Source organism: Dicentrarchus labrax, unplaced genomic scaffold, assembly GCF_905237075.1.
Source record: "Dicentrarchus labrax unplaced genomic scaffold, dlabrax2021, whole genome shotgun sequence".
In the NCBI taxonomy this organism is placed as follows: domain Eukaryota; kingdom Metazoa; phylum Chordata; class Actinopteri; family Moronidae; genus Dicentrarchus; species Dicentrarchus labrax.
Genome location: NW_026136711.1, coordinates 16,109,507 through 16,124,048, shown reverse-complemented (window position 1 = coordinate 16,124,048; position 14,542 = coordinate 16,109,507). Strand labels below are relative to the sequence as shown.

Here is a 14,542-nt window from a genome sequence, read left to right as displayed (position 1 = left end):
CTGTGCTGTATGTAGGCTAACTGTATGTTCCCTGTCAAAATCCAAGGTCCCATTAAATCCAGTGCAACCACTCCTGTTGTGGAGTTATAATAATGTGTTTGTTTGTGGTAATCTACGCTTTTATTGGTATGCACCATGTAAGCATAATATAAACAAAAATAGTTAAGATCTTAACCCTATATTTTGATACAGGGCCACACATTTTGTTGATTATATGCAACTCTCACATTACTTGATTTTGTACTTGTGATGCAAATTCCCCAACAAATGTGTAATTATTTAAATAACTAAAACCAATTGCTACACAGTGAATCTGGTGCTTTTGGGGCGCCCGAGGATGTGGGGCCAGGGGCAACTTTGTCCCATGGGTAACTGTTACTGACAGTAATGGCTGTTACAGGAACCATTTCTCTGTTATTTGCAAGCTGAAGTTTGAATCTGGTCCATGTTTTTCAGACGAGCCCAATGGGCAAGATTGCTAGATGCCCCTGGGTCTCAGATCACCAAGGACCCCAACAGTCACAGTTTTGCCTGCAGATGATATTTGCAGTAACTGTCTAATGTATATTCTTGTCATGCTGGCGAAATTAAAAATGAAAGAGACCTCTGACTCAAAAACAACCAGTCATAATTTTGACTTGCTAACCTTAAATTATGATGTAGTCTTGAACTTGATTGCCTCAGTAATGTCAGTTATAGAGCGATATGTTAGCAATACAGTTAGCTAACAATAGCATCACCAGGCTAAGGCTTTTGTAAGAGCAATAATGTATTTCTAGTTTCAAAAGTCAGTCAAATTCTAAAACATTCAGTCTAAAATATCATCCAGTATCTCATTTCTAATTTATCATTAGTAGCTTATTTTCATTTTTTTATGTATTTATTCTGAGCCTTGAATAAATTTTTTTCTTTTCTCTGTGGAAATGGGCTTCCATAACTAAGACCCTTACCATATTAGAGGAGGGCCCTGCGAGTACCAGAGAAAAGCATCAGAGCATTACATTATGTATGAGTCTCCATCTAATTCACCAGAACATTACTGTATATGAGATATAATATTACAAATTATGTTTCATGTAAAGCTGGTGAGGATACAAATGTACTGTTTAGCATTTTTTTCTTACTCATTCCCCTTTGACTTGTACCCGACAACTAATAACTCTGATTCAGTTATTGTTGTAGTAATACAGTATATCATTAACACTGATTGGGATTCAGCCTGTGTGCATGCATGCAAGTACCCATACTTGTATGTCTGGTGTTTTCATTTAACCTGTCAAGTGATTTTATACCTTAAATAAATGGTAGTTGAAGTTTTATTTAAATTAATAATAATTTTATTACTATTTTGCTTTACCTTCTTTCCCTTCAGGATTAATCATCCAACACTTTGCAGAGGTTTTACTTGAACGATGCTGCCACCCAGTGGCGGCACACTGACAACTAAAACTCTGCATACTGTTAACAGGTTTGAAAAATAGTAGCCTTTATTTTCTAATGTTGGTATTTACAGGTGGCGTGCTGTCTTGGTACATGTGGTAAAGAACACAGTAAAAAGATATGAACACATCTCAGGCAAAGAAAGCAGAACCAATGACCAAATTAACTAGTGACACTGGGATATGGACAAGATAAATAATCTAATTTATGCAGTTTAAAAAAAAAAAAAACCTACAAAGAATGAGGATTCAGCATTGCCCTTCAGCATCCAGTGAGTAAACGTACACTCTTTCCCACATACATGTGCCCTGCTAAATTATTCAAATGAATGACAAATATAGTTCTAGCATTACTCAAAAAACAATCAATATTACAGAATCACAGAGTAACATCAAATCTTGATTTCACACACAAAGAATAAAATAATACATTAGAAAAAGCACTACATGAAAACAAGCAGTTGCAAATGAAATAGTGAAGACACGGATATTGTTTGACATCAGCCAGAGCAACTGTGGATATAGCTTGTATGTCACATATAACTGTAATCCGACTCCTAAAATGCTTCATGGGAAAAAAACTAACTAGGCGTCTACTGTTTAGTGGTTTGTATGTCAATACAAAATGTTGACGTACTTGTAATACATATTTTGCTTTTAATTTCTGCACTTTCTATTGAAATTCTTTGACAATAGGATACTTTTGGAGGGCAGTACCTCTGGAACACAACAAGATAAATAAATGTTCAAGAACAAATTTAAACTCAAAACTCAGAAATCCCAGAAAAGAACGAACTGAAACAACTGCAAAATGAGCAGAGTTGTTTAAACTGATTTAAAACTAGATGATTCATATTGTTGACTCTGATACACAAGCTGTAACTGCAGTCACTGCGGCCTAACTGACGTTTGAGATTACGGATGATACATTTGGTTTCTGATATAGTAAGCTCTCCATAAATAATAAAAAGAACCTTAAATTCTGGCAAATAATATTCTCTTTTACATCGATATACAAACAACATAACAAAAGATCATAAATATGAGGCAAACTGGCGCCCCCAACATTCAATAAACATTAATAGTACTGTGTTTTATAAATGCAATATGATTAAAGTACATTGTCAGTTGGTGTTGTGGTGGGAAACATCACATTTCAATAAACTAATAAGCTAAATCTGGCTTCATCATGCGTATGTGGTACTGTAGGTTGCGATAATGGTGACTGAAACATTCATGTGAAACAACAGATCAGAAGTGCTGAAAAGACGAATTGATATGGGAGGAAAGGATTGGAAACTAAACAAATGTTAAGTAGGTGAAATGGATACGTAAGCATACTCTTTAAAGTCATGTTTTGGTTGAGAGGGACACTGTAAGCCTTCATATCCAACAATAAGAAATATGAAGCACGGAATTTTCCATGTATAGGTGAATATTTTGCAGATTTTTTACCTATACAATACATACTTGTATTAAATTACATACTATATCTTTTTATATGCCATTTTAGGCTAAACTCGATTAATAAAATTCATACTGTCAGAGGGGCGGCTGAAGTGTGACTCAGCGATTATGACTATTACACAAATACGGTAACTGGTTTGACTAAAGTACTTATAGTACAAATACTGTTTGTCATATATACAATGTTCTATGCATTAATAGAAATAACATTTAATTTGGATGTGTGGAAGATACACACCACAGTTTGAAACTATTCAACCCAATCTTTTTTCCTTGAATATTAATTACTGGTAAGTAGTACAATTGTATAAAATACACATTAGCGGTTCAATTTCTCCAATTTTCTTTAAGATACTGACATGTCATTTCTAGTTTTCTGAATCAAAGAGAGGATCAATATAAACCATAAATGTCTGGAGGTAAAAGCTCACTAAAAATATAAGGAGAATTAAAGTCTGCCTCAGCGCGTTGGGATGGAGGGTAACAAAAACAGCAAAGTGGGGGACGGAAGGAACAGGATGTCAAGTTTTATCCCTGATAACGCGACGTCCCCCAGAGATGAATGACGGCAGGCACTTGAATGTCATGGTTGTGCGAGTGTGTGAGGAAAGTGGTGGATAGTCACATGAGACTGATAGTCTTTAAAGAGTGTTTCTTGGAAAACAAAAGATGGAAGAAAAGGTGTCTCCTCCTCCTCCTCCTCAGGATTCCATCTCGTCTCCGTCAAACGACGGTGGCTCGAAGCTGACTACCTCCTCATAGGTTAACCCTGAGAGACAATAAACAGTATGTGAGGTTATTCACTAATTATTTCCTAAAACATCTACCCATTTTCTTCCCAGCAAGTTCAGGTTATAGGCCAGGCATCCACAATATGCCGACTTACTTTTCCATTCCTCAATTTCCAGCTCACGGCTTTCGAAACTCTGGTCGTAAGGCTCCGCTTCGGGCTCGTCGTCTGGATCGTGGTACTGGGCAAAGTACGGGTGTGCCAGAGCCTCAGATGCTGTGATCCGCTTGTCTGTGTCCAACACCAGCATTTTCTCCAGCAAGTCCACCGCTTGAACACAGCGATGAGACAGCAACGATGAGTATATGAAAAGCAAAGAGAGCAAAACCCTCCATCTAAACCTTTATGTATAATCAAACCTTAATGTATAGGTGTTAAAACAGTTACTACATTGCTGTAGTATTTCTCATAGTGGATGATTTAAATTGGACAGCCATGTACAGTAATTGAGGTTAACCCTGACTGTCGTGATGATACCACCAGAGGGACTCACTGAGCCACAACTAGTGTCAGCCATGGCGTGATGTCGAAACAGGAACCTACCAAGGGGGTTAGCGCCAATAAACACATCAGCAAAGTTCCTCTTGGGCATGTGGGGAAGTGAGTTAATGTAGTTCCTTGCCTGTGTGAAAAAATACAATAAAACAGCAAAACTGTAAGAGATCTTAAAAGGAACACAGGTGGTAAGGGGTTGTGCTATAAAAGACTAAATATTTTGACATATATAACATTGATTTACTACATTGACATGCTACAAAAATGATTATTACTATACATCCTTCCTGAAACGCATGCTTCAAGCACTTTAATCATGACCCAAATTACACGCATTACACATTGTGCCCTTATGTTCAGAATCAATGTGTTACCAGTTAGCTCATCAGATTATACTGGCAAAGCACACTGGAAAGCCTTGCTGAGACAAACACAGTGAGTCAGAGAGGAAAAAGGTGGAGTAAGTGGAGTGAGAGCAGAGGCCGATACGAAGACAAACGCAAAAGGTAAGAAATACTTAAAAACACCCCATCAGGTCTAACGGTATATGTCTCTAAACAGGACCGTGGATATCAGCTGGTGCCCTGATTCCAGCTGGCAGTGCGAAGATCGGGGGCACTTGGGAAGGCGGAGGGCATGTGTCTCACCTCATGGCTGGGCATCCTGCTTATGAGGGAGGCTGGGGGCGTCCCCGTCAGGCGCATTATCTGCTGCAGCTGGTTTATATCTAAAGCTTCCGAGTCAAGGGGCATCATAACATGGTCAGCATGTCAAAGAGCATGGAGTGGTTAGGGTAGTTTGTGTATGGAGGTGTGGAAAAGGGGGGAAGAAACACACACAGGGTGAGGATGAAGATGATTTAAGACAGTTTCTGAGCTTTGATATAGAACAACCCTCGCCTGACTATAACCGATAATTTAGTATCCAGGGTTCGGATATTAAAAGAGATTTATGGACACTGTAACCCAGCGCTGCACTAGAGGCTTCTTAATAGATTAGAAGACTGTTGCAGTTCATAGCACATGCTGGAAAGAAGTGGGAACCAAAGCCCAAGTGCATATAAAGCCATTAAGAAAAACACACAATTTCAGAGCAAAACAGGTGCAGCTTAGAAGAAGAAGTAGCAATTCAAAAGTAGTAAAGTGGACCGTCTAACTCTTGTCAGGGCAACACAGAGGCAACACAAACGCAGGCAGGAGGGGCAGTGCGACAGAACTGGGTGGGATGGTACTTGACACTCACAGACTCCGAAGAGATTTTCATCAAGAGCTCGGGCCCTGGGGTTCCGACCAGCATCATTATAAGCTTCAACTGATCAATGTCTACCACACTCACATGAAGGAAAACAGGAGGGATGGAGGGTGTTGGAGAAGGAGAGAGGGGTGAGAGGTACAATAGTCAGAGCTGTCATCTGTGTCTGAAAATCTTCTTTCATATATTCAAAAAGTTAAAAAAGAACAAAAGGCAGCCCAAAAGTTAATACACACTGCGATGCATAACTGATACTGATTACAGCACTGCATGGTGAAAAAACAACTGCTATATGTGTTATTACCAAAGGTTAGATTGTGCCGTTTAATTAGGCAAAACTACACAAAATGCAAGCAACTAATTTTAATTATCGATCTGCAAATTGTATCGACCTAACAAATTGTTAGCATTTAGACTGAAATGTCAATAGCAAAAACCCATTTCAATCTACAAATCATATAAAAAAGTGAAATGCAGCAAGTTGTTACATTAGGGAACCTATGAATGTTCTTTTAAGCAAAGGAATTAAAAAAAAACAACCTATTAACTGATCACTATCACAATGGTTGCAGATTTATTTCTGAATTGAATAATCACTGCAGCTTACACAAGCAATCAGAAATGTAAGCAAAGTTATTTGGTGATCCCAGTGATCTCTAAACCACATAAAGTGCATGTAGCTGATCTATTATTCAAATTTGAAAATGTCAGCAATCATTAGTAGATTATTCTTTAATACTAAAAAGGCACATGTACTGTGCACAGCTCCTGCATGCTGTGCTTTCAGTTTAAGTGAGCAGCAGCTTATAAGATGCGTGATCTCGTTCTGGATGCTTTAGCTCAGATTTCCTCCCACGAGAAGCATCTATACAGCTGTGCAAAGATCTTTCATTTAGACAGGTAAAACAAGACAGTCCACAAAGACTATAGTACTCTATATTAAAATATGCTTCTTCGTAGGTGGGTTGATCCACCACCTCTCTAGATTTGGTGAGAGGGCTCACATTCAAAGAAACACACACACCCACGGAGCATGCAGTGACAGAGTGAATGGCTTCACTGATCATTTAGAGGAGGAATCACAAACACATTATACAATAGCAAGCCCATGTTTTTAATCTTTAACAGGACCGTGACCTTAGTAGTCAGCGCCTCACAGTGCCTTCCTGTGTGTTTTTGTATTGAAATACTGTTACGTTCTGCTGCTGTGCATGGGAAGCTCTGTGGGAGGGAAACAGGAAGATGTACTGTATCTTGGAGAAGCAGTGGAGACAACAGTGGGCAGTGCTTAGTCACAGAAGGCAGGGGAGTATAACTCCTATCGCATGCACGCACACTCTCTCTCTCTCTCTCCCTCTAGTCAAGTTTCCCTGACTATTCTGGCATGCAGCTCATAAAAGTCAATACTCAGCAATGCATCTAAGTAAGCTTGAAGTATGTAAAGTTGTGTGTGTGTCATTGAAACACTGTGGTCTTTGCAACAAAGCAGCAGTTTGTGTTATAGCCTTGAATGCAGGGAACAATACATCTGTGAATCAAACAACGATCATATACACAAAAGAACAATATTTATCCATCCAGATCTACCAAAGGCCTACAGTTTAGTTTATTTATTACATTGCAGTGACAATGGTGGAAGGATACGGTCTGTGCCAGGGAAGAGCGTCCGTCCAGTAAGTAGTTCAGCCATGATGCAGCCCACCGACCAGATATCCACTATTACAGGTAATGAAGAAAAACGTGAAGTGAATACTTAAGAATATGTACGTGTATGTTTCATATTTAGTGTCAGTTACATTATATTCATTAGTCACTTTTGTATGTGCCTTACTTTTTATCCCAAGCTCAAGTTTTCAAAAGCATAATGCAATAATATAATAAAAGACTGATCATGGGACTCATACAGGGATTAAACAAATACAATACAAGATGCTTTAATATAGGGCTGCACGATATGGTGAAAACATTATATTGCGATTGTTTTGACAGATATTGTTATTGCAATATGATTCACGATTATTGTGGGAGTCATTTTTTTCATCACAAATTAAATTTTCACAAAAATAAATAACTAAATGTTTTGGGGGTCTGTACCAAACAAACATGCATTCCTAAATCTGGAGAACAAGATTTGTAGACCAGGGCATCTCTACCATTGACACTACTTTATTATAATGCTATTTTGTCACACATTTTACCTTTATTAAAACACTGCAGCTCTTGAAATCGACATATTGAACCTGGCCATATTGCGATTTGATACTGTTTCAATTAATTGTGCTGCCATACTTTATACTATAGTAAACTCAACAATTCAGCTGCTAAAAAAAATATAAAGTGGTGCAACAACAGGCACTCTATCAAAAGTGCTTTACAACTGTTGAGACAGCATAATGCAACATAAGTACGGTAATTGATTTGACCATTTATACCAACATCGCAAGCCATCTAAGACAACTGCTATGGGTGCTTTGGCGAAGTGTTGCACCTTGATGTCAAGTTGAATGCACCAGAAAATTGAAAAGCTGGCCTAGTTTCTCTTTAATGGCCCTCATCATTTCTTTTGTAATAAATTCTTAACAAGTGACACTGCAGAAGAAAAAGCTACATATATCTGCAGAAATTATGTTTTTTTATATCTACTTTTTGTGAATTACAACAACCACAAACTAAACACACAGATGACAACAAGCTTTTTCAGTACAATTTCAATTGGGTAAAATTGCACATGATGTAATGTTACATTCAGTTGCCCAAATCTTTTTGATTAAATCTCTTTGTTTACCTGTCATGTTGTAGTGCATCCAGTTGAGCATGATCTCTGGGGCTCGGTACCACCGGGTGGCTACATAGCCTGTCATTTCATCATCTGTGTGCCGTGCCAAACCAAAGTCCAGGATCTGAGGGACGAAGGGATTTTATTTGTAGGCGTGTACATGATCATCTAAATCATACATAGTGAACTTTGCTTCAAGTCAACTATTTTTCTCACCTTGAGCTCACAGTCTTCATTCACAGCCAGATTACTGGGCTTCAAGTCCTGAAGAGGAAAGGGGAAAGAAGGAAAAGTCAAGACAGGATATAGAAACAACAGACAGATGTCTTGCAATCTGTTTTTCCCTGTTAATGTTGACCAAACATCATATAGGATCAGCTGGTGCTGTATTGATTGTAGCCTTCTGGTAATCAGTAAGATGGTCAAAGGTCAAAATGGTCATAAATCAACTTCAGGAGAATCTATCAGACTTCAGAACTCAGAACTTACTCTGTGGATGATGTCTGCAGAATGGATGTACTGTGAGGGGAAAAGAACAAAACTATTATTAAACTTATATATAACTGAAATCACAACTGAAAGTGTATTTAATTTGCTATTTAAACATAGTTTACTGTGTGTTACTATGTGTAACCATCAGTCACAGATACAAATACCAAAGTACTGCAAGTACTGCCAACCATTTCTCTACTACACTCTTCTTATGCGCTACATTTGAAAGAAACAGTGTAGGATTTATTGGCCTCTAGCGGTTTAGTTGCACACTGCAACCTACGCGCTTCACCCTTCCAAGAGAAAAAACTACTATGGTTGAAAAATGTGAACGACCCTATGGTAGAAACATGTGGTTCAACATGGCGGCCTTCCTGGAAGGCGACCAGTGGTGTCTATATATAAAAGGCTCTTCTACACAACAATTCTTATTTTCAGGTGAGAATACACTAGTTATGTATTTAACTATACTACCATAGTTATGCATACTATATTCCAATTATGCTAATATATCCTCCTAAATGTTACACACTGGACCTTTAAATCTACAGTGGTTGAACTGGTACACATAGAGCAGAGTACAATACTAAAAGACAGCATATATCAATAAAATTGATCAATACCAGAGACAGAAGTCTACTAAAACATTACAAAGAGGGTTCAGCGATCGTGGCGATGAACTTCAAGTATTGTGTCCCATCAGAATTGATGATTGACAGGAAGTTCAGACTTTTTACTTTGGGGTTATTGTGTCAGATGATAGAATTCAGTTGTCAAAACAGAGTTTATTGCAAGGGACCATAACGTCAGACAGAAAAACTTTAAATAGGCCAATTTTCATTCAATGAGCCATCAGACTTACAAACTACAGTTTCTTACTAAATCTCTAGTATGTTTCTACATCTACCAAATTGGAAAAAATAATATTTAGTATTTAGTAGTAATATCCTGATAAAGGAGAAGTCAGTACATAAAGACTGTTTCACATCAGTCTAGTAAAACAACCTACTAATCAGGATAAGGAGTAAGGCAGCAGCGTTGGACTGAATTCTTGTGTTAAGCCAGGAGCTTCACTGACCTTTAAGCCTCTGAGAATCTGGTAGATGAGGAACTGGACGTGGTCGTCAGTCAGCTTCTGACACTTGACGATGTTGTTGAGGTCTGCACCCATTAGGTGGGTCACCAAGTACCTGCAAATCATACAGTGCGGGTGATCAGATGTGGTCTCAGGATGTCTGCATGTCTTTTTCTTCTGTTCCTTTCTTTAATTCAAAAATGCTTTTAAAATACTTGTATCACTATCTGCAATAAGGACTGTATGAAACACTGATTTCATTTACACGATGTCTGCATTACCATTCTGTGTGTAACTTTTTTAAACTTTATTAAATAAATTATTTATATTCTTAAAGAAAGGGAGAATTAGAAAGAGACTGATATGAAGAGTGGAAAAAGGACAATGTTTCACTTATCTTTTTTGATAGGGGAATGTTTATACAGCAAACAGATCAGCTGAAGGAGGCCAATTACAGTGGAAGTTATGTTATGTGTATGTATGTTAGGTCTGTGCATGGTATATCTGCTCAATCTGACCTCGTACCAAAAGAGACGCAGCTATTGGCTGTCCTGCATATGCATGCATATGGTTTCTTGCATTGCAATAGAAGGATTGATTTCACAATGTTTCTGTTTGTAACTGGTCGCATGAAAGGAGAAGTGTCACATCAGTGCTGGGTATTTGTGTGTGTGTGTGTGTGTGTGTGTGTGTGTAGCTTCATCTCACATTTCCACAAATGTGCAACATGCTGATGACGCGGAGAATTCAAGGACACTGATTGAGTATTCTGTGCACATACACACACACTGTAGCCCCAGAGACTGCCAGATGGCTGTTACCATGGAGACTAGCTGTGATGTGTATAGTGCTCGTATCCACCCTACATTCACCTTGGTAAAACCCGCCACATGCTGGATTGGCGTGAAGTTATGAGCTAAAGGATTATGATGAGTTTGTAACTCTAGTTTCTCTCGTGTTAATCCTGCAATCTGCTGAAGGTTTTCGCTGTGTGACAATGACAGAAAATAAAGCTGTGTGAGAGCTTAAGGGAGAAGGGAGACAGAGAAAGACGCTGTAGAAAGAACGAAGAAAAAGGAGACAGAGGACTAACTAAAAGACATGAGTGAGGAAAAGTGTGACTTACACGTCATTGAACTCCTCTAAGCTTGTTCCTGGCGTGAAAACATCTAACAGTCCAATCACCTGAAAGAAAAGATGTCAAAGGTCAGCAACATTAGCAAAATGTATTTGTGCATTAGATTTCAAATGAACAATAATTTTGGTTACATTTGAAGTATCAGCATGCATGCTTTTAATAAAAATATAAGAAACACTTTCTCATACCGCAGTTACAAACTTTTAACAACCAACTTAAACTTAAAGGAATAAAGGAATATCTTACAATCAACAACTGGATAAATTTCTACCATTTTTGTTTTTAGAATTAAAGTACTTTGACCCTGATAGTTTAAAATAATTTTGTCAAACAAGTAGACAATCTTGCTACAGTACTCCAGTTTCAAGGACTCATGCTAGCTTTTATGTATAGTGACGTACACTGGGTCATCCTTGCGCTCAGTTTTGGTTTCCAAGTGGTTTAATCACATAAGCGGCGCTGATAGCAACCACAACAGATATGATTACAGAGGATGCGGTGAAACTTGTGCATCATGCTGACAGGACGTGCCCCAGCGGTGTGTTAATATTGTGTTTTAGTGTGAACAAAAGGATAGTGTACATTTATGACGCCCAAAAAGCAACATGTAATATTGGATGGAGTTATTTTCAACTGGTTTCACATGCTTGTTCCGCCTGCTGTTTCTAATAGTTTTAAAACTTTCAGCAAGTTGTGAACATGTTTATTCATTAACGTTACAACAGCTTTGGATATTAGATATATTAAATTCCCTTCAACTGGTGAACATTTCAAGATCTTTTCACCACAGTGTAAAGAGTTTATGTGCATGTGAGGAAAAACCAAAAATAATGTGTCAAAGTGACAAAGTATGATAGGCTGCAGTATGTAAGACTAAGACAACAGTTATATGCACATAACAGACTTCTTTTTATGAGTTTTCAGAGCAAACAGAACAGAGCAAAAGAGAACAAAGACAGAAAACATATTACAGGATCATCATGTGTGTGTGTGTGTATTTACAGTACATGTATATGCACACATTCATGCATGCTAGTGCACTGGCAGAGAGCAGCCTTGATTGCCAACCCTGCCCCCGCCCCCTAGAGAGAGACTGAGGTGGATAGGTATTGTAAAAACACAGGAGCAGCCCACCCACACAGAGCACAAACTCACAGCTGATTGGTGGGCTGGAGCCACAACAAACAGATGATTGGTCCATTCAGGCTTTCCAAAATCAAAGCCCTGGGAGTCTCCTGGCAACAGCGTGAGCAAAACACAGAATCCCTCTCCGTGTAAACCATAGGTAGGTACCAACACTTTGATGATTTAAGGACAAAAAGCATTGCTTTATGCAATATCCCCTGTTATGATGAAACAGAACCTGACAACAACATCCTCATTAAGGACCACACAGATAAAAACAGATCGCATTTCGATGTTGTTATGCAAGTCCGTCTTTTACTCACATTTTCAACACTGACATCTTGCAATTAGCACAGCAATATAAGAACTGGTACTGTATAATCCTGAATAATCCAGGTCCCACGTAAAACCTGTTTTTCAAATAAATGCATGTGCAATGCAAGTGTTTTACCGGTAGCACCATGCAACACTAATTCCTCTACTGCTTAACAAGTTCAAGCTGTTAAAGTAGTGAAATAAGATCCAGGAAAAGTAATATTGTATGAAAATGATGTAAAATGATGTCCGTATGAAATGAAATCCTCAGTACTGTTTGTGGGTTTCCAACTGTGAGACTTTCCACACTTCTTCAAGCTGCAGTTTCTTTTTTCCATCTCAAACCGCTGTGCTTCACAGCGCCTGCAGGTTGAGGATACTGTAGAAAGCACCAGTCCACTGTGCCACTCGTTGGTACATTCTCATAAAAAGCTATTTCTACCCATTACAATGGCCAACAGCAACTACTGAGTGAACTCTGTACAAAGCAAACTTCACCCTTTTCACGTAAAAAAAAAAGACCTCAGCACCAAGAGAAACGTCTAGTCTTATTCACACACTCATACATGCCATTCACTAGTTGACTTGCTCCCACACAGCACACAGAAACGCACCACCTGCACTTCAGCTGGAGAAATCATAACCACTGATATTGCATAACACACTATTTGGTCAAAGTGTTAGCTGGATGCACCAACAGCACACATGAACTAGGAATTCTGTTTGTGTTTTGTATGCAAGGACACACACACACACACACACACACACACACACACACACACACACACACACACACACACACACACACACACACACACACACACACACACACACACACACACACACACACACACACACACTGTAGGACAGGAACTAAAGCAGCTATCCTAAAAATATTGAAGTATAATAGCACAAATCAAAGTTGCTGCAGAAACACAATGGGATGAAAGGGGGAAAAAAAGACACCACAGAAGGTGATGGGACTGCAGTTGTAAACCTGTTTGGTGACTCACTGCTCACCGAGTGGAGCGCCCCAACATGCTTTGATCACTTGCAGAGACCGGACATCACACCTATACACCCCCCCCCACCTTGCTTGGGGCCAGCGTGTTTGTTTACACTGTCACACATGAAACCAACAGAAGACACCACTTCCCACTTCTTAACATGTTATTGCCATTTCATAAATCCACCAATACCATCAAACTCCTCGTGCTGTGGCATGGACAGGAGGACTTTTACAGCTGGCTCTGCCCTACAGAGTGAATGTCTGTTTTTTGATGTATACATCATACAGATATAGATATAAATAGATATAGATACAGAGGCAGGTTGTGGTCAGAGGGGGTGGAGGTTAGGGTGGATGGTTTAGTTCCAGGTGACTCACATTCTCGTGTTTCATGTGTTTGAGCAGCCGCAGCTCTCTGTAGGTTCTTTTTGCGTGGATAAAGGACTGGAAGGGTCTGGACAACTTCTTCACTGCTACTTTCAGGCATGTCTTCACATCATACGCCGAGCTGAAAGACACATGAAAAAAAAGTGTTTGAAACAGGCAAGACCTTAATTGTAAAAAGGAAGTGAAGCTAATAACAACTGTCATTTCAAAACCCAAAACATTTCTATTGATTTAACTGAGAATGAGATGTTTCACTAGACTGTGTAGGTGGCCTTAACCCAGTAAACAAAGCAAATAGTTGCATAACACAGAGCTCACGGTTTTGCTTCTTATTATACTCTGCAGCCAAAGGCTTTATGGGGGACATGACTGAACATGTTGTCAAATATCAGCTGCATGTGAGTGTAAAAATCCACTAATTGTTTGAACAATGCTTATTGTAAGCAGATATTTACTGACCAACATATTATTGCTCAGTAGTTCTTTTTTTTTTTTTACGTTGTTGACTACAATAAATGTAATCCGACCTCAGCTGCCTGACTTAGCACATGATGTCCAGGACCACTTTACACTGGACCCTGAAAATATTTGATTACATCTCCATTTGGTAATGCATTATTCTTAACTCATCCAAGAAATAAACTGCTGACTACAACATGTCTCTCTGTAGAACCAACCCAGTAAAACATTATTAAAATAATTTTTACACTCTTACAAGAATATTAATGTAGAGATTGAGGTACTGAAAAATGAAAAAAAAAAGAAAGAAAAAAAAACAGGAAC

At 38.7% G+C, this 14,542-nt stretch overlaps 1 protein-coding gene across 11 annotated transcripts in view; it reads right to left on the bottom strand.

Annotated features, from left to right (window-relative positions):
* Window positions 1-14,542, bottom strand: part of LOC127371909 (mitogen-activated protein kinase 14A) — a 123,131-nt gene that overhangs the window by 100,389 nt on the left and 8,200 nt on the right. For 9 of the 11 annotated variants that reach the window (XM_051415121.1, XM_051415130.1, XM_051415127.1 and 6 more), the window contains exons 2-6: window positions 13,751-13,880; window positions 10,912-10,970; window positions 9,789-9,900; window positions 8,708-8,737; window positions 8,435-8,482 (exon numbers count right to left, since the gene is read on the bottom strand). In XM_051415121.1, coding sequence (XP_051271081.1) covers window positions 8,435-8,482; window positions 8,708-8,737; window positions 9,789-9,900; window positions 10,912-10,970; window positions 13,751-13,880 — 379 coding nt within the window. Of the gene's footprint in view, window positions 1-1,461; window positions 3,676-3,792; window positions 3,967-4,239; window positions 4,319-4,838; window positions 4,919-5,433; window positions 5,514-7,086; window positions 7,159-8,227; window positions 8,343-8,434; window positions 8,483-8,707; window positions 8,738-9,788; window positions 9,901-10,911; window positions 10,971-13,750; window positions 13,881-14,542 lie in introns of those variants that run through there. The other 2 variants (XM_051415134.1, XM_051415133.1) reach the window with 2 other exon arrangements.